Raw genomic sequence first — 26,070 nt, forward strand, 5'->3', positions numbered from 1 at the left:
GATGACTTATATCCTTTCACAACTCATATCAGAGACCTGCTTTCTTCTTTTTATTCCAGCACACCAGGGGAGTGCATGCACATTCTTTCTCTGGATCCTGTGCATTGGTTACCCCTCAAATCCATGTCCTCTCCCCTACACTCTGTGTTGCTCTTCCCCATTTTGCCCACCAGTTTGTCTGCTATTTTGCCCTCTTCTCATTGTGCTTGGCTTTTTTAACCCCTTTTTTCACCTTCCAAACTCCTTCTTAGTGGCCCTATTTGGTATCATTGCCCTCTGGCTCTCAGCCACTTTTTCATCATTATAATTGTTGTTTTACTTTTTGGGAAGGCCCAGCAGCTGCAGTTTGCTACTGGGCGCTCTATTCTTTATCATTCACTTTCATACACCTTTTATTCTGTTTTAATTGCCCCATTCTAAGATAGGACCCACCACCTTGAAGCAGTAAATTAAAAAGCCAAAACGCTGCAGCATCATGACATATGCACATGCATGACACACACGCACCAATGTCATCACGTTACAGTGGGCATTTTGGCACTGCTTTTGTGCATTGGGAACAAGTTTTTTTTCTTTCTGCTATTGCTGTTCAATAGTTTTGCCATTTCCTATTGATATAAACAGATGTTAGTATCACCCTCCTGAATATAATCTTTGTGCTGGCCATGCCACGATGGGCACCTACGATTTGAAGGTCACACTAATACCAACAGTGATGCTTACCTCTCTGAGCCATCTGACAGAAAACTCCTACAGGGCTACATAACACCATACAGAGAAAGGGATTATGTGATCCTGAAACCAACGCATCACTGGGCATGAGGTAACGTCCCACACTCACCAGGTCTTGTGGTGGCCGGTGTACTCGGAAAAAGCCCACCAGTATGGCAGTGGGCAACAGCTCCCAGAGAAAGAGAATCAGACCAAAAACCAGGTAGCCCTTGTCCCCAATATCAGCAATGAGATCTGCCTGGAGAAAGATGGCAAAGAAAATCTGTTCAGATGCCACATGATAGGAAATGTATATTGAGCCACATATGTAAAATCAGACAGAGGTTACAAACTCAGAGGGATATGTATGGTCATAGATGTCATAGGAGTTTGCTTTATCTACAAACTTGCAATTATAGGTTTGGTATAAATCAACAAATGAGAAAAGGCAGACATACATAAAGAATGAGGAGGTCGTACTTTTAAAATAAATATCCCCTTAAATAGAAACCAAAAAACGTTCACCTTGTGCACTGCTGCAATCAGTTACAATTCCAGTCCACCTTCAATTTTATACTCTAGTGACAGAGGATCTACTGGCAAACACTAGTCTGGAATCTCACCCACTCTCCTCTCAAAACAATACATATTCACTCTGGCTGCCTTCTTCAGGTGTCTTTCTTTTAATAGAGGGACATCACCAGGCGGGCGGCTCTGACCTTTGGTGGGCACTGATCAACATAGCAAAATAGGTCTTCTCTAATAGCCTAGACAAGAATATGTGGTGCCATATTTGGCCTACGTTCCTCAATGTTCTGTTGGTGTGCATTTTGTATTGGCTTTTTACTCCGGCCTTCAAATATGGAAGGAATGTACCTTACGTCACCAGAAAAAAGAAAGCAAGAAACAGGAGAATAAAGTATTGGTGGGGGATGTGGTCAAGAAGCATGGGCCTTGTCAAGGTTTGAATCCCACACCTGGGAGAACTCATTCACATCTAGAGCAAAATTGGGCCTAGCCTGCAGATTACGAAAATGGCCCCACAGCAATGACACTAAGTTGCAACCATAGTGGGAGGAGAAACCGAATACTTTAAATGTAAGCGAATCTCTACACACAGACAATGCATGAGGAGGGTGGAGGGAGATGACGGACTATGAACCAACATGCATATTAACTGCTGGATTAAGCAAACTCATACAGCAGTAACTCTTCATTCCCAAGAGCAAAGGCAAACAATGCAAATGTCTTGGAGCCTTTCTTTGGAAACAATGACAGAGTGGGATTATGCAAAATGTAACTTTTAGTCCTCCAAAATAAAATATATTTTTATTACAACAGCCAAGAGGCATTTTATTTACGGGGGAAAAAAATAGATTACCCTAATCTGGATGGGCATGGTAACCATGAGGATGCACCATAAGCATGATACTAACCCTGAAGACTTAGAGCGTAACATGGTTAGAGACATCAGCAGAAATTGGCTCATTTATAATGGGAGAGTTCCAATTTGGATTTCAGAACTAAACCACAGGCTTTACCGATCTAGGCATGGTTTAAAAGGAAGACAATTTGAAATTGGCTCATTTATAATGGGAGAGTTCCAATTTGGATTTCAGAACTAAACCACAGGCTTTACCGATCTAGGCATGGTTTAAAAGGAAGACAATTTGGTATTATTTTTGCTAAGATCCTTTACGCATCCACACACACGCAAGCAGATTTTGTCTGAGGTGAATTGCCAAACCATGCCATACTTTAACCTGTTGGCTGGATGCTTCACAGCAGATGCAAATCCTACACAACACACATGTAGGATTTCAGTAAATACGCTTATGAAGCTGAAAAGCCAATTAATCATTTACTCAATATTTTCCGCTCTACTTCAGGAGGCATTCTCCCAAGATCCCCTTTAACTTAACCAGCAGTGTTCCCCAACTATCTAACTAGAGTGAGATCAGATTACCCAAAAGAATGCTTTCTTTTTTCTAGTTAATATCGTTCTCCAATATGATTCCAGTGAAACATCCAAGAACTTACTTAATCAGTAGGTGAGATATTTTAAGTCCATGTTCCTAAACTTAAATTTTTTAAAACCTTCAAGTCAATGTACAAATGTGCATTTCAACCCAGAGGTAATGCAAACAATTCTCATCAGTTGCGCAGGGATTGGTTTTTCTTACCACAATTTTAATCCAAACTTCTGTTACATAGCAAAAAAACGGAGTACAGGAGGGTCTGCGTTATACAACCCCGTTAATTGTACATTTTTATGCCCGCACACAATCCCTACACAGGTCAGGATTATTCATCAGGACAGATTTCTAAACAAATTACCCAACAATTCAGTCCCTATTCAAAAATAGTGAAGGGAGAGAGAAGAAAGAACATGGATCTTTTATGTGGTGTATATACTGATCTACTTGATCTGCTGTGTGAATAAAAAAACATTTGATTAGCAACTGTTGGCTGTTTTCTATATATGAGAGATGAATATTCTTATGGGTTAGTATCCGTTATACATACATTTGTCACACCAAGATATAACAATTAGTACTTGTGTGTTCCCGAAGCTACACATTGTTGCAGTGGTCACTTGTAGAAAAAAATGAAAAACTAACATAAGATAGTGCTTCGCCAATTACACATCCAGCACTAGGGGACATAGCACATCAAGCAGATAGTTGTTTGCTAGTACCAACCGTCCAAAATGTGAACAGTATACCCAAAGAAAGTCAGATTCTCCTAGTTCTTAGCTATTGGTATTAAAGTTAATTCATTAGAAAATAACATTCATTCAGAGTCCCTCAGGCAAAGAGTGGATAGAGTCCTTACTATCACTGTGCAAAAACACCTCCTCGCGTCTGTAGTTGGTTCATCAGAAGTAGAGGATGCAGTGGTGGAAAATCTCTGACTGAGCAACTAATGTGGGTGGCATGCAGCTGCAGTTCCTTCATTAGGTTGGAGGAGCATTGCCCCTCCGCAGCGAGTGAAGCAAACATGATAAATAAAATGGTAATAAAAAAAATGTATTACCATTTTATTTTTCGTGCTGGCAGTGGCAGCGGAGTCTGAGCGCAGGGTCAGCAGCGGGGAGGAACAGTGTGCACTTCAGTTTAAAGTGCGCATGTCACTTTGGCCGGCTGTTTTGCAACAGCCAGCCTGACATGCGCCCTTTACACATTCCAACCCGAGCTGTCTTAGGCAGGCCCCCAGTGCCTGAAGGAGCGTCAAACCAGCGCAATCCAGCCAATCATGGTGCTACTCCTACCTAGCCCTTGTGCAGGGGGCGAGGGGGGCAGACGGACCCCTTGAGACAAGAGTTTAAAACAACTGGGTAGCCTTGATACATGGTACTCCCGCAGGATCACAAAAACAAAAAGCAAAATGGCAGCCGCCATATCTTTTTTTTTTAACTTTAATGACCCCTGGGGTGGGCCAGTTCCCGGGGTCAATACATAGTTTTAATTGGGGAGTGGTGTCCTGCACAGGTCCCCATCCTGTGACGGTATGGCCCCAGGAACCCCATCCCCCAGGGCCTGCTATATAAATGAAAGGGTAGGGTGCGCGCTCCCCATCCTGAGCCTCTTTGAGGCCTTGGGGTTCCCATCCCTGGGGCTCAATTTTTGCATAAGGGAGAGGGCGTGCGCTCCTTCTCCCAGAGTCACTTCAAGGACCCTGGGATGCCATCCCCGTGGCCATTTTGTTTTGTATGGGGAGGGGGTACCCAGACCCCTCTCAGAGCCTTTAGAGGTTCTGGGGAGCCCATCCCCTTGACCGTATTTTTTTTTGTTTTTTAAAGGGGGGCACACGGTACCCTTCCTAGAGCATTGAAAGGCCCTGGTGACTCATACCCTGAGGGTCTCCTCACATCTCGTCTCTCGGACAGCCTACCCCCAGTGACACTGCTTCCCTGCCCACTGGAGCACAGGTAGGCAAAGCTTGTCTGCTCCAACTGTGCAGGAGCTGCAAAAATGATCCCACAGGTTGAGAGCAGACATTTTTTTCCCTGTCCCGTCTCCTGCGGGCAAGGAAACTCAGATTGCAAAGGCCTGGAGGGAGCATGGAAAAATTCCTGCTCCTTCCAGGTGGGAGCAAAGCCAGCTCCCACTGCATGTGGGGGAGCCTGTGGTGCCATGGGGTCCCTAGGGCCCCCCTGCAGCCCCCAACATTGTGTTCAAAGGATGCCCTGGGTGGGCACCGGGGCACCCACATTAGGCCAAAGGGAATGAGGTCCCTGCAGCTGTAAAGGATTGGAGAGGGGGCATGGAGGGGAGGGGCGGAGGCCCTGGTAGATGGGAGTACTGTTTGGGAGTACTTGTAAACAAATATTGATCTGGGGCAATTTTTTGATGAATGCAACAACCTGACCCCTCCCTACCCCCCACCCCCTACAGGGGTAGGATGTACATACCTTTACAAGCAATACGAGGGGCTTTGTAGTTGTTGGAGTTGCAGATGCTGAAGATAAAAACTATCCCTGACAGCCTATATGAGATCCACCTATTTGTGGCTGAAAAGAAAAAAAAGAGGTCTGGACAGCTGAGGCAGCTGTTGTAATGGCTGCCTGCCAAAGTGGTGAACAAGGACACCAAACTTCTGGAGCGGTCTGTGAAACCTCTTAAGGGGGGGGGGGGGGGGGGGGGGCAACGCTCTAGCAGTGACCTCATTCTTTATAAATCTTCAAAGGAAACATTCAATTTCTCCCCAAAGTGCCATTGCAACAAAAGAAATACATGAGCCTGGACATCAGAAAAGTAGCGAGCATGCATGAACGGCATCTTAACATGAAAACTCCATTGAACAGGTCACTGAATTCAGTGTCCAAGCCAGTCTACATTATCTCCCTGGATGCATATATGCAGTCCAGGTGAAATTCCTTAAATGGTTTCTTCATATGGTCAGGAAGTGATAACAAGCAATAGCTCCCACACCCGCTTGTTTCTATGGCCCAGTGAACTTGTCACATTCTCAGAGCACAGTGTCATTCTGCCAAAGGCAAAACTTCTTGTTAAACGGAATCCATTTTTTTTTTAACACACTATGTCGAATTCATGGGATTTGAATCACGCTTCAACTTACAAGATGAAGCTTACACTACCAAACAACCCAGAATATGGCATGTAAAAGGGATTAGTGGAAGGAGAAGATTTGCACTTAAGGGAAGATCTAGTCACCTGTGGATTTAAAGGAGCCGTAAAATACAGTTCCTCCAAATAGCACATCAGCACCTCATTCAAAGTAACAATTTCCTCAAAAGATTTTGTTCCTGTTACATTCTCTAAGAAAAGGAGACTTTCTGTTGCAGCTTATACAACTGTATGTTCAACATCTCAGCAACAAAATCCCCAAAATGACCTTACTCAGCCGTGGCTGCCTCTCTGGTTCAGGAAGATTAATTTCCGGGCATATGTCCAAACCACTCGTACTTTGGGGAACAGCTAACAAGGCTGAATTGGAGATGGGTAGCAAAATAACATCTCCTTAAGAATCACTGGAATTAGACTCCGGCTTATTAGGAAATGATAATGTATCTGCATCACAGCCAACACAGTTGCTGCATCCTCTGGAAAAAGGACTCCTTGCGGACAAGTATCAGGAAACTTTCTGATTGAGGATGCTCTGACTCAACGACTGGGACAAGGCCGCATGAAGATTAATAAACCTTCCTTTCGGTCTTCTGCTTGCTGGCATGATGTTTAAGTTCATTATCTTTTTTATGACTCCTCTCGTGTAGGCATGGATGTGAATCTAAACTTGTTGTTGATCTAGTCATGGCCCAAGAATGAGAACAGCACTACTCCTACAAAGAATATATCAGTTTGAGAGCATTTTCCCAAGGACCTTTGAGTACACCCTTTGACGAGTCACAAGACTAAGTGTCATAGTATTTTCAGGAGCGCCAAATACAAGAAGGGGGACTACTAGTAACTGATGTCTGCCTTTGACAAATTTTACAAAGATTGAAACAAAGATTGAATTCTGAAGTCTAGAGAGAAGGCATAACACTGAAACCAGCCCGCCCCTCAAAAAGTTATGTTACCAGAAACACTGACAAAATCATTAGATAAAAGAAGAAAAAATTACTTTATTCTAGAGCCTACATTCATCGAGGCTAGCAAAAAAAGGAAGTGAAGTCAATGGTGCCTTTTATAGCAGTAAGCACATCACTTTCGACAAATCTGTGAGACGTCGCTAACAACGCCCTGCTGCACCAGTTATGCAGGTGATGGTGAACGCTATGGACAAAATTCTGGATCCAGTCTGGGACATGGGAAAAGGGCTCACATTAGTATTCGGCATGAGTTAATATCCTTTAGAAAGGTAGGCTCTTTGCTTTCATCTGTGTGTAAAGTACAGGTACAAGGACTATCAAAAGTTACCCTTAAGAGCACCTGATGGAAATTCAACAGTATCAGTAAGCAGAGACATTTGACACACCAGTTGTTGCACCGAGCAACTGGTTTGACACAATAAACATTCTCTAAACGTCACAGAAATACGGACCCTATTTCCTATGCAGGCAAACTAACCCGCTGCACTGTTTCCCGCAAGGGACTATCATACCACTCCGCTGGAGCACAGGCATCTGCAGCTCACAGCTGTGGAAGATATTTGCTTATATTTTCTTCCCCGCTTCCTCTTTTTATTATTTGTGGAACTGAAGCTAAAGTAGCTGCTGGACACAGTGCAAACACTGCAGAGAATAGTTTAATCCCTTTAACCTTTTAATCTAATAGACAAGGGATTGTACTATGGAACCTTGTTTTTTTAATGTGGGCCAGACTGGCAGCTTTTAACACGGTCTACATTGGATCTTCATAGCCTAGTAGCCAAGCAACAAAAGTGAGCAGTCATCTAGATGGAGCCAAATGCAATGAAGTCTCAAAATTACTGAGGGCATTGCTTGAGGATCTTCAACACTGTCCCCATCTTGTTAGGACTTCACACACAGCAGACACTCTAGAAAGAGATCCCATTGAAGAAGTTATGGTTTGCGTTTCCCAAAACGTTTTGTAAGTGGTCTTTCTAAGAAGTTTATCGTACCTTTTCTCATGTGAGATGAAGGCCTCCCTTCTTGAAAAAAATCCCTTACTGAGGACTGTATTTTTATTGAGGTTCCACGTTCAAAGCAGTATACCAGATTTTAGGCTTGTATTAGTCAGGAGAATAGTTCTTCTTTTTAGATACTTTTGTGCTCAACATTTTCTTGGAGACTTAACAGTAGGAGACAAGCAGAAGGGACATTTCCTCTAAGGAAACACAGGTGGTGCTGAAAACCTGCATGAAATTTCCGTCCTTAATGTCATGAACTTCAACATAAAAGGTTTAAATACCTTATTGGAGCATTATGGCACTACTTCCAGTAGTGTGCAAATTGATGTTTAGTGCCCTGGCGTGTTGTGCCGTAACAGAGTACTTTGGTGTTGAAGAGCACTTTGGTTTTGAATGTCTTAAAGGCTATCTTAATGGCAAGTAGAGATGGTCTAGGCCTATGTTAACACCAACAACAGATAAAAGGAAACCCACAGAAGGGTGTACATAGTAGCTTTGTAATTAGAATCTAAGTGTGTGAAATAGCTATTTATCTGAAGAGCTACACAAACCTCTCTCGGCTAGGTATTGTTTTAAAAAAAAAAAAAAAAGAAGAAGAATTGTTCCCCTCACCCACTTCCAGTAGCACGCTTCAACAGGGACCTTCTTGTCATCACCTTCATGTTGGTGCATGCAGGGCTTCTTTGATGGCTCTTAGTGGGATTTCAAGAGGGGTGTATCAGAGTATACACCGATGAGCAGTAAAGAATCAACTCTGGTGTGGTTGTTGAAAATAATTGCCAAACACCTCCTGGTAGGTGACATTGTCAATGTAGAGGGACCAAGGCCTTTTAAAAACATGTGAAGGATGGTTACAATACTTTGTTTTTGCCTAGTTGGGAGTGAACATTAAAAATTAGTGTCCTGTGGGGATTGTTGTAATGTAATGTGTTATAATGAAGACAAAAAATAAGCAGGTAAGATTAAGCGTCTTTATTCTGTCATCCACTCTCCGCAACTGACAGCTTGTCAACATTCCAATGTGAACTCTGGCGGAACGTTCCAAGAGGGAGGAGGGGCGGGGGAGAGGGGGAAGCAACCACTGGGGAAGGAATAGAGAAGAACACCCAGAGGAGAGAACCAGGAGAAGAAAAGAGAGATTACAACATAATGCTGTAGTGTGAGGTCTATATGTTTCTCCCCCCAACACAAAGTCTATCAGTCGATCAGGGACATTCTTCAAGATGGATTCCTACCCTCGTCTCGGAGTCCACTCAATCCTATTTGCGACAGTCTCTACATCAAATGAGAGAAGTTAGGAAAAAGGTTCACCTTTGTTATGACGGTAAAATTCCTGGTCATTCGATGGGTGGTATTCATAAAAGCAAGGACATATTAATGGTAAACAATGTCTGTGAGCCATTGGGCACACTTTGTAAGTGTGTACTATTGACTCATCACTCCATCCATCCAGTAAACAGGAAAGCAGTCCTGCATCATGTTTGGGAGGCACAAACCAACAGTTATACAAGTGGTCACTTACCTTTTGAAACCATTCATAAACATAATGTAAGGCACGGTCAACAAAACCCAGCAGTAGGTTTCACTGAACAACATGCAGAAAAGCCTGAAAGTCATTTCACAAATAAATCCTTTAAGTATTGCCATGTAGTGAGAAACCAGAGTACACACACCCTCGCCTCCACTGTCCTGTGGTAGGGGAGATATAAACTACCACATATGGTATTGTTGGCAGTCCATTATTACCACAATGCTCTGTACAGCGGACTAAGTGCAGGCCAGCACACGGAATGAAGCTGAAAACCCAAGAGGTGTAATTTTTTAGAGCGAACACTGTGTCCTCAAGCGGTGTGCTGTAATACTGCGTCTCTGCATCAGTGTCTAGCATCCGATGTGAAGCTGAATCCGTGTAAGTGTCATATGAATCTGGACCAACTATGATACTTGAGAAGTAAGTAATGTGAAGAACCTACTTGTAAATAAATGGCCAGATTGATGATGATATGAGAAGGGACAGAGAGCTCCCTTCAATTGCATTGCCTAAATGGGTAAAAAAAAATGTATTTAAGGATGGTGGGGGGGGGAGGGGGCGGGGGTGACACAGGTGAAAGGTTAAAGAGAAATTAGATATATCACAACTTTCCTCCTGTAGATTATCTTTCAACCCCATTATGTGGGTGGACAGTTTAAGCCCCATTTCTTTGCTCCACAATGCAGGATCCCACAGTCCAAATTGACAGAAAAAACTTTTTCGAAGCATGGTCCATGGAAGATGTTAGTGAGTGTGCTAATTTTGTAGTTAGTTTGCCCAGTCATAGGTTGCATAGGTTGCTACGATGTTCAGTGATTCTTGTTCGGACCTTTTGGGTCATTATCACAATACAATTCAAACTCCATGGAAAAGTGAACAGATACAGCAATTATAACTGAATTTGTGGTGTAAGAAAATTGCCTCCAAGAGTTTTGCCACCCCACGTTAAGTTATTTTGTGGCAACTTATTCTACATAGCACATATTTCCCAAATAGGTGGTGTTCAGCTACTTTTGGAAGAGATCATAAAGTGGGTTGTGTTAACTCTGTAGGGTTAGGTTTTTGGTCTTGTGTGAACAAAATGAGACCTCAAATCCTACATCGATTGAAGGTAAATACAAGTATTTCAAACTTGACCATACCACTACTGAGGATACCACAGTTGTTATTGATACTGTTTAAGTTGATTCATGATGGGGGGGGGGGGGGGGGGGGGGGGGGGGAATATACACCATGCAGGTCAGTCGGGTTTCTCTTTTTGGTTGGCTCAAAATCCTGTTAGGGTAGAGTGCTCTGGGGTGGTAGCTTTTGAATCGTAACACACAGTTTCAGCCGGTTGGTTTGGTATATACCTTGCTGGTCAGTTTATCTTCTTTATCAATCAGAAGTAGATCAAGGAAAGGAATATTATTTCTGTCCAGTATAAGCAGGCCAGGCTTATTGTGAAAGTGCCGCCCATAAAAGCCCTACCCACCTTGTGGTAAATATCATTTTCAAACTGTAAATAGTTTTAGGTGAGGTCTACTTCTGCTAGAGCCATTATCAATGATATTGGTTTATATAAGAATTCACAATCTGTTTTTTTCAAGATGTCCTCCACTACTCGGAAGGTAGCTTCTTGTTCGGGATGTTACTGTACAGCACCTCTACATTCAGAGTTATCAGGATCTCAGAGTCAGGATCAAATGGTAAATCTTTAACTAGGTTAAGGATATCCTTAGTATTTTCTATTAAAAAGATAGCTTTTTCTGTACCGGAGGTCTCCATAGAAAAGTCACAAAATTGTGATAAAGGTCCCCAAGTGAAGCCCTTGCCACACTCCTCAGGGGGAAGAAGGATGCATTTATGTATCTTTGAGAAGGGGTAAAAGCAAGGAATTTTTGGTTTCTCTACCTATAGGAAATCCCCTTCCTGTTTAGAGAACCACCCAGCTTGCTCACCTTTTAAAAACAAGCTACAATTTCTAATTTGATCTTGGCGGAGAGACAACGAAGCAGTTTTGTCGAATGATTTGCGGCACTGAGACAAATGCATTTGTTTCTATGGTCCACTTCAGTAGCTTGTTTTATTGTATGGTCTGATTTGTCTTCAAGTTAGTGGGACCCATTCTCTTTCATACAAATATTGTTACGACCTCATACGTTCTTGGTTTCTGCTGCAGTAACCAGAGGATTGCCTTTTCAATAGTGTACTGCTCCAAGTACAGAACGAGGGGAAGGCAAAAGCTGGATTTTTTTGTAGGGCCTGTATCGGAGTCAACTACATCAAGTGATGGTCTGTTGTGAAAAATACATTTCAGCTGTATTTTACTGAAGAAATGATGAAGTTGGGTTCTTAGCGTGAAATGGTTGCTTCTTAGTGTGGACAAATCCCAGTCCTTAATTAAGAATCCTAAACTGAATGTAGGTGAGAGTAATATCAGGTAGGTTGACCGCAAGGTTCTGTAGTGTTTGGTCACCTATCGATACCGGCCCTTGCTATGGGTTATTATTGGTGAGCTTCATCCAATTGAATCTAGAATCCGCTCTATTTTTTGCCTCTGTCTTTTCCCTTCCCATGGCCTAAAACGAAGGCCCTTGGATAATAATACATTATGCTTGGGGAAATGGAGCTGGCCTAGGTTAATAAAGTTGTTCAAAGGGATTTGATGCTTCATTATACTGCTTCCCGCATTGGAACAGAATGCTCAGTTCTGTGGTGCTGGTCTCCACTTAGCGTCGCTTTTTTGTGTGGAGACTGAACTGGTTGTTGGGCGTAGTATTCATCTTTTACATTTGGATACACAGAATCATGTGTGAATTTCTGCACATCTTTCGTAAGTTTAATAATTTCATAATTCGTAAGAAGTCTTTATAATGGGTCATCTCTGTACGGATCTCATCTAGATTTTTTTTGTGGAATTATTTTGCCAAATGGAATAAGTGAAAGGAGATGCATTAGAAAAAATGAAATATTTGAGGATTTTAAAACAATTTTTTTTATTGTGGGTCTTTTGATGCACCAAAAATATGGTGGTGGAACTCCCATTTCACCATCTATTAAACTGTGCTGCCTATCTGCTAACTTTCTTTAATGCGCGCCCTTTCAACAATGGAATTAAACATTTCAGGTGTGGCTGTCTCACAGTTGTCTTTTCAAGATTCGGTTAGTTAAATAAAAAACAAAAAAGAATAAAAACGTGACTTTGACTGCCAATAGGAAAAAAAAAATGTTTTCTTTTCGTAAAGCGTTTCATGATCCCACATACAAACGGAGATATTCAGCTAATATGAATTGAAGAGTACATGTAATAGAAATGGATATTGTAGATATCAATTGTGTAAAGAGGAGTCAGAGTTCCCTGATGTGATCAGGGACTGATAGGGCCACATACATCATCCATAGACAACCCTTCTTACCTGGTCTGAGACATTGTACCAATCAAAATCAAAGGAATTGATGCGGGCACGTCTTGTTAGAACCAAAGAGACAAGATTGTAACAGGCTCGGCTAGTGGAAAGGAGGATCAGGGTGCCTCCAACAATGGCCGTCCTGCATACAGTAGTGCCCTGTAGTGAGAAAGAGTACAAATGAAAACAGCACACACTCTCAGGACAAAAGTATTCACAATTCAAATAAGGAGCATCACTGGTGAGAATGCATACTACTACAATAAGGAAAATCTCACTTAACCTGTAAGCATCTGTTTGTGGCATGTAGTGCTATAGATTCACATGCTGTGCATACTCCTGCCATCCAGTGTTGGGTCTAGATGTGAGAAAGTTATTTTTCTTCGAATAATTCTTCTTGAGTCACAAGGCATTGTTACTCCATCTCTCGTTGGTAATGTACATGGGCATCGGCTCCATTGTTAGATTTTTTTTTACCACACAGCAGGTGAGGATGGACATGGAACGAAGCACTATGGAAGAGAGAGAGAGAGAGATGACCATGCGAGATAGAGAATAAAAATAAAGATTACCGCAGCATCCAAAGGCATCTGGGGAGGCGGGTGGGCGCATGTGCATCTACAGCACTACATGCCAAAAACGCATGCATACAGGGAAGTAGCATTTTCCATTTGTGAAATGTATGGCTAGAGATACACATACTGTGTATAGACTGGAAGGCAGTCCTCCTGTAAGCGGTGGTCAGCTGTGAACCTTGCAGTATATAGGAATAGCGTACGGAGGCTTGCTGGCGGGCAAGTACGTCCACACAGTAATGTTTTGTGGAAGTGTGTGATGTGAACCAGGTAGCTGCTTAGCAGATAGCAGCCATGGGAATGCTTCCAAGGAAGGCAATAAAGGCCCCCTTTTTCCATGTAGAGTGGGTCTAGGAGGAGAATGCAAAGGTCTCTTGGCTTTTGCGTATACTATTGGATACATTTAACAATCCATCCAGCTATGCCTCATTTAGACAGAGCCCTAATCTTATGAGGTTTGAAAAAGGCAACAAAGTTGTTGCACCTTTCGAAAGCCTTAGTCCTGTCTATATAGTACAGTAGAGCTTGTTTTACATGTAGGGTATGGAGAGCCCGTTCTGGAACTGAATCAGGTAGGGAAAAGAAAACTGGGAGCTCTATAGACTGATTCAGGTGGAACGAAGCGACCACCTTAGGAAGGAATTTAGGGTTAGTGCACAAGACAACCCTATCCCTGTGGACCTGAATAAAGGGCTCTTCCAAGGTTAAAGCCTGAAACTCAATGAAACGCCTGAGTGAAGTGACAGCAAAAAGAAATGCCACCTTCTAGGAGAGGAATAAAGGGGAATTATGGGCATAAGTGGAGGCCCCTTAAGGACAATGTTAAGATTTCAAACCAGAGCCAGGGTGGCCCATGGAGGAATGACCCACTTGAAACCCTCATAAAGGCTTTAATGACAGAAATCCTACAAAGGGAAACATATTGCCTATTCTGGAGGTACGCAGCTACAGCGGCTAGGGGAAGGCGGGTGGAAGTTAAGGCTAGCCCACAGATCCAGAAATGCAACAGGTCTCTGCCAATGGGCCACATGTATAAAAATAGAATATTACGATTACCAAATAGCGATTTTTAAGAAATCGCTATTTGGTAATCGCAAAATCCGTTGTAACAAAACAGACAGGGAACAGTGATTCCCTACTTGCAATTTCTTAAAAATCGCAAACACAATTAGGGAATCGCTATTTGTAATTGTGACTCAATTTATTCCTATGGGCCTCAAGGCCCAAAGATGCAAATGGTCTTGCATTACCTAAATTGCGTTTACCTATTTGGTAATCGTAAATTAGGTAATGCAAAGGCAAAGGTGCACAGGGGCCTAAGGCACCCCTGAAGAGCCACCCCAAAAAAAAAAAAAAAGTACACATATAAGGCACACACATGGACTGGAGGCATGTGTGCGCCACATGGCATTTTGGATTTTCCAAAATTGCACATGTTTACAATCTAATTGAAATCAATGGTAATAGCATTACCTCAATGCACAGTTCACATTTAGGAAAGGCTTCTTACATTAGCATTACAGAATTGCAAATTGCGATTCGCTATTTGCATTCGCAATTTAGGTAATCGCTAAAAATTTAGATTAGCTAAATTGCAAATCCCAATGCCTTTCATACATTCATAAAGGCCATTTTGCATTCGCATACGGGCGAATTTAACGATTGGCACCATTTGCGAATGCAAAATATTTAGATACATGTGGCCCAATGTCTTGTACACTGGCTGCCAAGGGATCAATGTGAGTGATAGTAGTGAACAAACGTTTTCTCTTTGGCAGCATAGCAGGCGCGAGTAGTAGGCCTGCGTGCTTCCTTGAGAATGCTCATGCAGTCAGGCTGCAGGTTAAGGTAACCAAATTCTAGGACCTCTGGAGTCAAATTGCAAGGTTGAGAGACCGTGGGTCGGGGTGTCTGATTTCTCCATGGTTCTGAGTGAGAACGTCCTGCCTACTGGGGAGTCTCTTGTGCGAGACCATCGAGAGGTCGAGGAGAGTGGTGGACCAAGGCAGGCGAGAACAAGGTGGAGCCACCAGGATAAGCGTGAGAGACATTTGTAGAAGCCTCTGCACTACAAATAGAAGGCGAGGGAGAGACAGAAAAGTGTAGGCAAATATCCCTGATCAATCCATCTATAGGGCATTGTCCATGGATTGTGGGTGTGGGAACCTGGAAACATATTTGGGCATTTGGTTTTTTCTGCCATGGTGAAGATGTCGATGTAGGGAACGCACCCCCCTCCTCTCTGGAAGTACGGGAAGAGGACTCGCAGGTGGAGTTTCCACTTGTGGATTTGTTGCTACCTCCTGTTGAGAAGGTCGGAGAAGTTGTTGTCCACTCCTGTGAGGTACTCAACCATCAGATGGATCCTGTGGTGCACAGCCCATTACGAGATTGTCTGGGATAGCTGAGATAGCTGAGGAGAGCGGGTGCCATCCTCCTTTTGGAGATAATACATGCCCATCATTTTGTCCATCCGGATGGGGACCACATTGCTTGCCATGTGGCAGAGGAAGGACTTCAATGCTAGGTGGACGGCTAACAGCTCCAGGTAGTTGATGTGGAGACACTGGTGAGCGGGCTCTGATTGACTTTGGACAGTTAGGTCCTGTAGGTGCGCGCTCCAGCCAGTGAGAGAGGCGTCCATTGTAATGGTCACCTGCGGAACTGGGTCAAGAAAAGGCCAGCCCTGCAAAACGTTGTTAGTGTTCCATCACTGCAGAGAGCGATGGGTGCGGCGGCCGATCAACACTACCAATGACCCTCTGCTTGGGACCATTGGCATGCTAAGCATTCCTGGAAGAGGGACTACGGCTATACAGGATGCCATCATACCTAGGAGACGCAGGACTGTCCACACTGCGATGTGCCGATTTGGCTGGCAAAGGCAGATCAACGCCTGAAAGGACTGCACCCTTGCAGTGCTGCAGTAGGCCTTGCCCACCTTGGAATTGGGAATCCCCCCTAGCTAAGGTTGTAGCTGCATGTGTTGAGGTGGGACTTGACAGCGTAAACCCCAGATCGTATAGGAGGTTGATGGTGGCCTGGGTGTGTGTGAGCTACACTGTTGCTAGGTGGCACTCTTTATCAGCCAGTCTTCTAGGTAGGGAAAGACATGGATGCCCTGTTTGCGCAGGTCTGTGGCTACCACTGCGAGGCATTTGGTAAACACATGTGGTCCGGTGGTGACCCCGAAGGGCAGGACCTTGAACTGATAGCGTTTGCCCCTTACCACAAACCAGAGATAGCGGCGATGCACAGGATGGATCGGGATGTGGAAGTATGTGTCTTTGAGGTCAAGTGCGACCATAATGACACCTTGTTGTAGCACAGGAATGACATCCGGAAAAGTGACCACATGGAAATGTTCTAAGATGATGTATTTGTTGAGGGGCCAAAAGTCCAGGATAGGTCGAAGGGACCCATCCTTCTTGGGATTGAGGAAGTAGAGCAAATACACTTCTGTTCCCCATAGAGGATATTGCACAAGCTCGATGGCCCCTTTGAGAAGGAGTGCTCTGACCTCGTCCCGAAGTAGCCACTGGTGTTTTGTGGAAAGGATGTGCCTGCAAGGTGGCATGTTGGGAGGCATGGAAAAGAACTCCAGATACTAACCTTTTTGGATGATGTCCAATACCCACTGGTCGGAGGTGATGAGTCGCCATGTGGGGAAGAACCTCTGGAGGCTACCCCTGATAGATGTTGTGTAGTAACGGGGAAGGACAGGCAAGTTACTGCTTGATTGGGGCAACTCTTTTAGGGGAGCTCCCTTTCCCTCTACTCTTGGTGCTGTTACCACGGAGGCACCTCTGAAGTAGTCTCTTGTGAAGGTTTGGTGGACCTGTTGTCGCTGGACATATGTGTAGGTAGTCTTGGAGCCTCCACAATAGGGCGATTGGCAAAATGACACACGAGGGGTGGTTGTTTGGAGGGTGCCCATGGCTTTCACCATTTTGTGTACTTTTTTTTTTTATCTTCTCAACCATCTCATCAACCTGGGGACCAAACAGATGTTCCCCACCCAACGGCAGGTTGAGGAGATGTTAAACATCCGGCTTGTAGCTAGAGACAGAGCCAAGCATGACTGCAGAGGAGCACACTGGAGTTGATGTCCCAAGTGGCAGTGTCCGCTGCATCAAGGGCGCAGTAAATTATGGTATTAGAAATGACTTGCCTTCCAAGACAATTTCATGCCCTCTCTTACGGTGCGCCACAGAGATGTTGCAGGAGCTCCTCCATCTTGTCCCAGGCGGCTTGGTCACACCTGGACAGCAGGCTGATGTAGTTGGCGATGTGCCAATGATTGCCCGATAGTGCGGCAACGAGATTGCCTCTTGCGTCGTTGCATGTCCTTTCCTTGTCCTGAGGTGGGGCACCACAGGTACACTGTGCACTGGCCTGTTTGCAGGCAGTATACACTACCAGTGAATCGGAGAGGAGTGGACTTCTGATGGGGGGGGGGGGGGGGGGGGGTTGAAAGGCGAAACCTTATACTTTATCAACTCGAGAGGTGATTACTCGAGACTTGACCAGGTCAGGGGCTGGTTTGAGCATGCCTTCCAGGATGGGCAAGTACTGTGTGAAGCGGTGGGCAGAGGAGAGAGTTTCAGGAAGTCCCCCTCAATAGGTTCCCTGTGCATGTCCACCTTATGGTATGAGGCAGCCCACTTAGTACCTCGTGGTAAGAGGTAGTATTGTATGGAGGGGAGGGACGGGTGGGGTTGAGGTCAGGGCCTGTATTCCCTATAGGGTCCATGTCATAGGAATCCCAAGGGTCTCCCTGCGTAGACATGCAGCCTGGGTATCCTCTGCCAAGTCTCTCAAACTCCAAGTGCAGTGACCCCTGTGATGTGTAGAAAAGTGGGTCAGCAGGGGAAGTGGGTGGACATAGTGAGACTCAGCATCTGTGAGGGGTGGTGGAGGAGAGAGGCAGTTGAGGATCAGGAAGAGTACTGGTGGCCTTGTTGTGTCTCTTCCTCTACTTGGCAGGTGGTGGGAGCGCGAGTCCCTCTTTAAAGAGGTCTCTTGGAATGTTGAGTGGCGGACGCCAATGGCTGCGTGAGGATCTGGCCCATGAGGGAGTGGATGACAATTTGCCTCTGGCAGGCGTCAAGTTAGTCCTGCAGATTTTGGAGGCCCGGTTCGACAGCCGACTTGCCGGTCAGCACTGAAGATTTCGGCATCGACATCAAGACTCGACATCGAAAGATTTGGATCCGATGGTTGGACGGCATGGAGCTGGAATTGTTCAGCGTGGAATGAATCAGATTCAGTATCCTCTTCGGCGCCAAGCTAAGGCCGGGCATGGAGTCCGAAGTGGTCGCTCCGTGTCAACCACGGCACGAAGGCAGTGGTGGCCCTGAAACCTGTCTCTTAAGGTCCAGAGCGGCTGCTCGACCCTTATGGGTGGTCTGCTCACAGTGAGTGGTGTCAAGGGGGAAGGAGAGGTGAGACCATGCTCATGACCAGCTGAGCAGGCGGGCGGTATTTGATTTAGAGGTTGGAGACAGAATAGGCACGGGGCGAGTGAGCCTCTTCGTCAGCAGCCAACGGATCTGGATGATGTTCCCCTCGAGCTCCTGGGTGCCAAAGAGGTCTGGTGTGTCACCTCCGATCCTATGCGACATTTTGAGTTGACTGACCCAGTGGTCTCGCGCTGCAGGATGTCTCGGTCGTGCTCGGGTGAGAGGCAAAGATTGCAGACTTGGTGTAGCTCGGCCCAGGGGTATTTCACACAGTATCGAAAGGGTGTCCGTTCCATCACAGGCAAAGCATGGTGAGAGCGGAGCGGGCCAAGGAGTGCAAGACACTACCTGGGGGTTGAAGCTGGCTTGAGGTGCGACTCAGGCAAAATTTCAGGCATTGACCCGATACAAAGCGAAAATGAACTCGCAGACAATACCAACAGAGGGAGCGAAACAGTGCACAGTGAAAGGGACACTAATAGTGTCAATCTGGCGCTCAGGAACACACATCCGAATCAGACGGCTGAAAGAAAACAATGTGACAATGTAGCAGAAGCATATGCACATTACCAAAAAGAGGTAGCATCACACTGCCTTGTAAAGACTTCTTCTAAGAAAAACAACTTTCAGACATCTGGATCGATCACTAAATGCCAGGAATATGCTACAGCCACACATACCTCGATTGCATGGACGGTCCTCTGCCCTCCCTCCAAACACCAAAAGATATATTCCAGTGTACAATAAACATGATTTGGTCCTCTACCCTCCCTCCAAAGACACAAGATCTATTTCAGTCTCATCAAATGAGCACACATTCCTTGGAAAAAGAACTTTTGATGGACAGAATGCAGGACAATGTCATACATTTACCCCAGTACAGAGATCTGGGCCTAAATCCATCATTTTTTTGCTCACCATACCATTCCAGTTTGGACCCAGCCATATGCAAATCAGTCTTGACCCTGTGCCCAATGGGAACACTCCTTCCTGAACTGCCAGGCCAGGTCCTCTCTGGACTGGAAACAAGCACCCTAGGACCGGTTTCGGCGTTTCACCCCTCTTCAGCCTGGATAGCTGGATTCCAGTGGCATGGAGAGCACGGGACTCACGTCTGAGCATACCCGTCCCACTTGGGGTGACAAATGCAAAAAGAACTTTTGATGGACAGAATGCAGAACAATGTCATACATTCACCCCAGTACAGAGATCTGGGCCTAAATCCATCGTTTTTTTGCTCACCATGCCATTCCAGTTTGGACCCAGCCATATGCAAATCAGTCTTGACCCTGTGCCCAATGGGAACAGTCAAGCCCGAACTGCCAGGCCAGGTCCTCCCTGGACTGGAAACAAGCATCCTAAGACCGGTTTCGGGGTTTCATCCCTCTTCAGCCAGGATAGCTTGATTCCAGTGGCATGGAGAGCACGGGACTCACGCCTGAGCGAACCCGTCCCACTCAGGGTGACAAATTCTGTAACACTTTTCGCCCTAAGTGGGATGGGTATGCCCAGACGTGGATCCCTTGCTCACTGTGCCACTGGATTCAAGCTAGCCTGGCTGAAGAAGGGTGACATACCCTGAAACCGGTCCCAGGATGCTTGTGTCCGGTCCAGGAAGGACCTGGTCTGGCAGTTCGGTCTGGACTGTTCCCATGGGGCACAGGGTCAAGACTGATTTGCATATGGCTGGGTCCAAACTGGGGTGGCGTAGCGGGCAAAAGAACGATGGATTTAACCCAGATCTTTTGACTGGGGGAGAATGTTTGCATTGTCAGCATTCCGTCCATCGTTTGTTTGCTGTAACACATTCCTTGGTACAGCATTTCCTTCCAACATGTAACTCAAACATTTTAAACCCATTCTGAGACTAGCCATACCAGGAGACAACCTAAAATAAATCCTTTGAACATATTGCGTAGCCCGAAGGGGTGAAGCTGGCCACAATACAAATTTATACTACTTACTAGGAGGCAAAGATCCCCATTACAAGTTGTACACATAAACGCACTGCAAAATAGCTCTCCATATTGCAATACTGATAACCCCCAAAGACAATAAGGCCTCCCTCCCACGCACGCACGTCTTTGGGGGAAGTAACTACTTTACATCCCACCCTGACGAAAGCCCAGGACCTATTCAGGCCAGATAGTTAGGGCTGAAACATGTTGGTGCTAGAATAAGGGTCATAGGACCATTACATCCTTAGACACCCTATTTGTATATATTTTTTAGGAGTGGGTGAGAAATTTTATCTTTAATAGTACGCCCCCATACACATACACAATATCTTTAAGTGCTCCCTGAAAAACGGTCGAGTCCACCCCGACGTTTAGCAGTCGGGGTGAGCCCTATGATGAAGAATGACATTATTAGAGTGAGTGAGGGCTATTTAAAGAAAAGGGTCTCTTTCCCTTCCCACCCATAGCAACGGGTTGAATGTTAGTCTGTTGTTTTTCTCTTGTGAACGTGTTCAGGAGAGGATTACCATTACACATTTAGGAACCCCTCACCCAATTCGGATTACTCTTTTGTTGCTGGTCTTACATAGAGAGAAAGCAACCGTTCAACCACAAATGGGACATTCTTGTGTTGATAACTATAAACTAGGGAGGACGTGTCCTTTCTATCCTCCTGTGTGAGGACCTCCCAGCCTGCCTGGGAACTGCGAATTCTAGGGTTTGTGCACTTATATATCTATATTACCTACTGGTGGCTGCCAGTAGGTAGTTATAGTTAGGACCATGTTTCCATAAGAAAAAAAATATATATACACGACAGCTGCCTCCTGAGGGTGGGCTCCTCGGGAGGTAGCAGGAGCCGGCCATGGGGGGTGGCGGCCTCCAGGGCCATCCATGGCACCACGAGGGGTGCCGTGTGTCCCTCCTCCATTGTAGTATTAAGCAAATATATAAATAATCACAAAAATAAATAATCACAAGAGTGCACAACAAGAACACACAATTATCTGCGGTATACAGAGATCCTCAAGAGTCCTCTGCACCTTTCCCCCCCCCATCTTATTTCAAGCAAAAAGGTCAGTGTCTAACCCAACCATCTCTTTTGGAAAACGATAAATCTAATAACATCAGTCAAGGACCAAGATCAGCTTTCCCCTTCTTCTCTGATGGATGGGCACATCAGAGGCTTACCTTGGCTTCCAGGTAAATGCTGGTGGAGGAAGACATCTTGGCGACCAAATACAGGCAGCAGGCCAGTGAGACAGCGCTTAGCAGGAATAGTGAATCATTGATGAGAACCCGCACTAGAACAATGCTCCAACTCTCCAATTGGCGGACCTTGGCCAGGAAGGCACAGGTGATGTTGACTGACAAGAAGAGAACACTGGCTAAGAGACAAACTAATCGCACCGCCAGCCTGGAGAAGAGAGGGAAGAAAGGTGAATCATGGAAAGATTGGCTGACTCCTCAATAACTCAGTGTTCAAAGAATATAACAGCATGTATTCAGAGAACACAGCCTCATCTAGAGCCTTTAAAAAGTAGTAGACATACGGTGTAACCTGTGGAGAGTCAGCACCACCTAGTGCACCGCTATACTTTTTGACTTACGGAAGCTCCGCTTCATAATCTATTTATAACTTTCACAGTAACCGTGTTCAAAAATAGAAAGCATCCAGTAATGCTTATCAACTTTTACCATGTAAGAATCAATATGCACGTCACTAAAAGATATAAAACTCGACTAAAAAACTGTGAAGAAATGTAAAAACACGTATTTGGTTGTTTTAAAATCCATTACATTGCAAAAAAATGTAAAAAATAAAACAAATCACAAGAGTCTGCACAACAAGAACTCACAATTAGTTCAACACTACGCCGGTTTCTTGACATTTCAAGTTTCTCACAAAAAAGTACTCACAAGCCTCTGCTGCTGTCATGCTGGCACCTTGCTTTGGCTTTGAACACCACCTAAGTGAAGAGAGAAACGTCCTACATTAATGACTGTTGACCACAGCCCTCCATGTACCTTTCTCACACAAACAGGGTAGACTGAAACTGAGATATTCTACTGGGCATCACCAGTGCCAAAGAAACCACATGGGCAATCTCTTCTCCAGAGAACTTACCAGGCAAAAAAACATTTAAAGGTAGCACTGGCAGGAAAGACCAACCACTGAAATAGCAAATGAGGCCAGGTGTGCAGTTGCTGATGTACCTGGACACAGGGCAACACCTGTGGAACAGACGCCCACAAGGAAGTAATGCATGTGGGTTGCAACGCAACTGACTGACAGTAAAGTACCTGGCAGAGGTGAGATTGACAAACCATACCGCGGACTCCACTAAATGTGGATCGTGAAGTAAACGTGTGCGTTCCATCCCAGTTGGTGCATAGGGATACCCCAGATCACAGCCTCAATCACTAAAGAAAGCTTAAAACAGACAGCAGAATGAATGGCTAGGAGACACTTACCCTCCACTCATTCTATTGACACTGACAACAAAGACCCTTCTCCCACTGAGAGACTACTTGCTGGTTGGTAGAATTACTGTCCACATTTTATAGACCCCACTCTGACCTAATAAATACTAAGAAACAGTTCCTTAAAATTAGAGAAAACTCAGTTCTGTGAAGATTTGCAGTGTGTTTGGAGGTGTACATACCGCATTGAGCAGATGTGAATTAACTGCTGTGGGTGGTGATTAAACATTAAGTGAGATATCGGTTGGTAGAAAAGCCAGCATAGCTGAGGCAGGACCAGGACAATAAAATACGGCTTTAAATACAGCAAAGGATGCGTTGTTTTATGAGGTTGTAGAAGTCGGTCGTGTGAAAGCAGATTGGACTAAGATCTCCATTTGTAAGATCGAAATAAGGGTAAGTCGCCCACAGATTACCTAAAGAGGCTTATGGTAGTGTTTGAGAGATACTAGAGAATTGCCCATCTGACGGAGAGGACCCAGGAAGCTGTAGGTGCGGTCCTTTCTGCAGAGACTGTACTGAATGAACGGGAAGTGGCAACGGAAAAGGCAGGAGAAGCCCAGAAAACAGGAGGATCAGGTTTTTGCTTTGGGTGAATAGAAACATTGGAAATACGATTCTCTAAACGCTGTTTCAAACATCCCTAATCTTGTTGATAGAACCTGAATTTCACCAAGTTATGCAGAAATCCTATTCCAAATTTTAGGACAGCCCCAGTAATTTAGAATGTGCCATGAATAGCCTAATTCCTGTAGATCAGACAGGTTTCAATGTTGACTGCCTGATCAATGGTAAATGCACCACATGTCTTATTGACACTGGGCTAGTCGCTCTACCCTGAAAACATCTGAATTTCCCTCATTACCTCTCTTAGGTTAGTTCATAGATATGGTCTGTATTTCCAACCAACGTGTTCTCCATCACTTCTCTGACACAGTCTCTACATCTCTCGCTGACCCATTACCAATAATCATGCCTTCTTGCTGAATCCTACCCTTCTTGCTGAATCCTACCTCACCAGCTAACTTGTTTTGGCAGGGGACACGTTAAGTAAACTACACAGTGTTCTGTATCCCTGATGGTGTCAACCTAAATATTGAACAGCACCATGAGAATGAGGTGCTGCCCTGATCTGGGAGCATACCAACTGTCAACCTGCAGTGAATAACAATAAGCTGTCTCCCGATTTAACCAATGTATTTTCCCAGGAACCTTCCACATTCTGGTCCATGAGGGGCAATGAAGGGGGATTTTTACCCTCAATAGAACCTGTGAAGATCAAGATCAACCCACAAAAGAAGCCGCCTTGAATATCTCAATATCCACTTAAATCAGGTAAGAAGCAGGAATTCATCCTGCAACAGTTGACTTAATGAAGTTGAGGATTTTGGTACCTATTGTCAGTAGACACAATAAATTAACTTTACCTATCAAGGCAAGAAAAAACAAACATGTACAGATTAGTGCATAATTTGCATATCATATATAATGTGGTAATCCTTAATCTCCATGTGGTCCCCCCGACCATCACCTTCCTTTCTTGTGTCTCTGTGAATGTCAAATGGGTTACCGTGGTGGACCTTGGTTCTGCATTCTGTTTTATGCTCATACAAAATGGAAGTTAGTCCTCTTCGTATTCTCGTTCCGTGGGTATCAACTTTCCCAGCAGAGGCTCCCTCAAGGATTTACAGAGTCTCTGTCAATCTTTTCACAAGCTTTAAAGAAAGATCCAGACACTTTGGTCTTCCCCTGGGGTTCTTCTTGCTTCAATACGTTAGACCTTTTCTTTGCATCAGTTCCTTTAAACCACTGCAAGGTAGATTTACCCCTCACTGAACTGCCCAAAGAGGGGCACATGCCTTAAAAAAACAGAAGCCACAGTTTTGCCTTTCTAGAGTACCATACCTTGGACATGAAATCTTAGCCGGTATGCACCACCAGTCACCCTATTGCATAGAAGACATTTGTAGGTGGCCCCGTCCAGTGACCATCTCCCAGGCACAAACTTTCTTGGGTAGGACTGGATACCCTAGAATCCTTGCAGCGCTCTAAAAAGGCTGAAAATGCATTTGTACAAATAAAGCAAGCATGGACTCCTGCCCCTCTGTCAGGGCTTAAACAGTTTACTCTATAGTGTCATGAATGCACTGGTTTTGCCCTTGGGGCACTGGTCTAAGATCATAAAAAGCTTGTAGCTTACTATTCTTCAGCTTTGGACACTGTCGCGCTGAGCTCCCCCACTGTCTTGACTCCGGCAGCTGCCCAACTTGTTGAAACCTCTGGAAACAATGCACATAGTATAACTTTGATTGCTGACGTGCCCCATGCTGTTGGTGCATTTCTGCTCATTACCAAACCTCAACATCTTTAAACTGCCAAATTGTCTAGATACAAAATACTATTTTTGACTACCTCACATGGTACTGTTGTCTGCTGTCTAAATCTGAACCCCTCTTCGCTGAAGCCCACCCTTAAAAAGAGAAAATCCCACGACTGCCTAATTCTAACTTCCCAGGTCACCAAACCCCCTATGATTTTAAATGACATTCCCATACCAAACTTGGAATTGATGTATTTTATTGATGGCTCATGGCTCAGTTATGTTGATGTGTCCTGGTCACAGAGAAGGCTGTATGAACTTTATACCGAATTGTTGAAAGTTGCAGATTGCACAATGTTAAATCTGCCCAAGTTTCTCAATTCATTGTGTTAACTTGTACCTGTATTCTGGTCAAGAAAAAGATTGTAACCATGTGCACGGACTAAAAGTATGTGTTTCGAGTGACGCATACATTTTTGGGCTCTTATATATGCAAAAGAGGTTCCTAAGATCTGCTGGAAGCCTACGACGAATTGGCAATATGTACAAAATCTGCTGAACGCTTTGATGTTGCCTACAACAAA

The 26,070-nt window shown here is 44.7% G+C and overlaps 1 protein-coding gene across 4 annotated transcripts in view; it reads right to left on the reverse strand.

Moving 5' to 3' along the window:
- Window positions 1-26,070, reverse strand: part of LOC146798689 (integral membrane protein GPR137-like) — a 125,204-nt gene that overhangs the window by 73,048 nt on the left and 26,086 nt on the right. For all 4 annotated transcript variants that reach the window (XM_085625986.1, XM_085625985.1, XM_085625988.1 and 1 more), the window contains exons 4-7: window positions 22,603-22,652; window positions 21,874-22,099; window positions 12,697-12,846; window positions 842-970 (exon numbers count right to left, since the gene is read on the reverse strand). In XM_085625986.1, coding sequence (XP_085482112.1) covers window positions 842-970; window positions 12,697-12,846; window positions 21,874-22,099; window positions 22,603-22,652 — 555 coding nt within the window. The remainder of the gene's footprint in view (window positions 1-841; window positions 971-12,696; window positions 12,847-21,873; window positions 22,100-22,602; window positions 22,653-26,070) is intronic.

This window comes from Triturus cristatus, chromosome 9, assembly GCF_964204655.1.
Source record: "Triturus cristatus chromosome 9, aTriCri1.1, whole genome shotgun sequence".
Taxonomy (NCBI): Eukaryota; Metazoa; Chordata; class Amphibia; order Caudata; family Salamandridae; genus Triturus; species Triturus cristatus.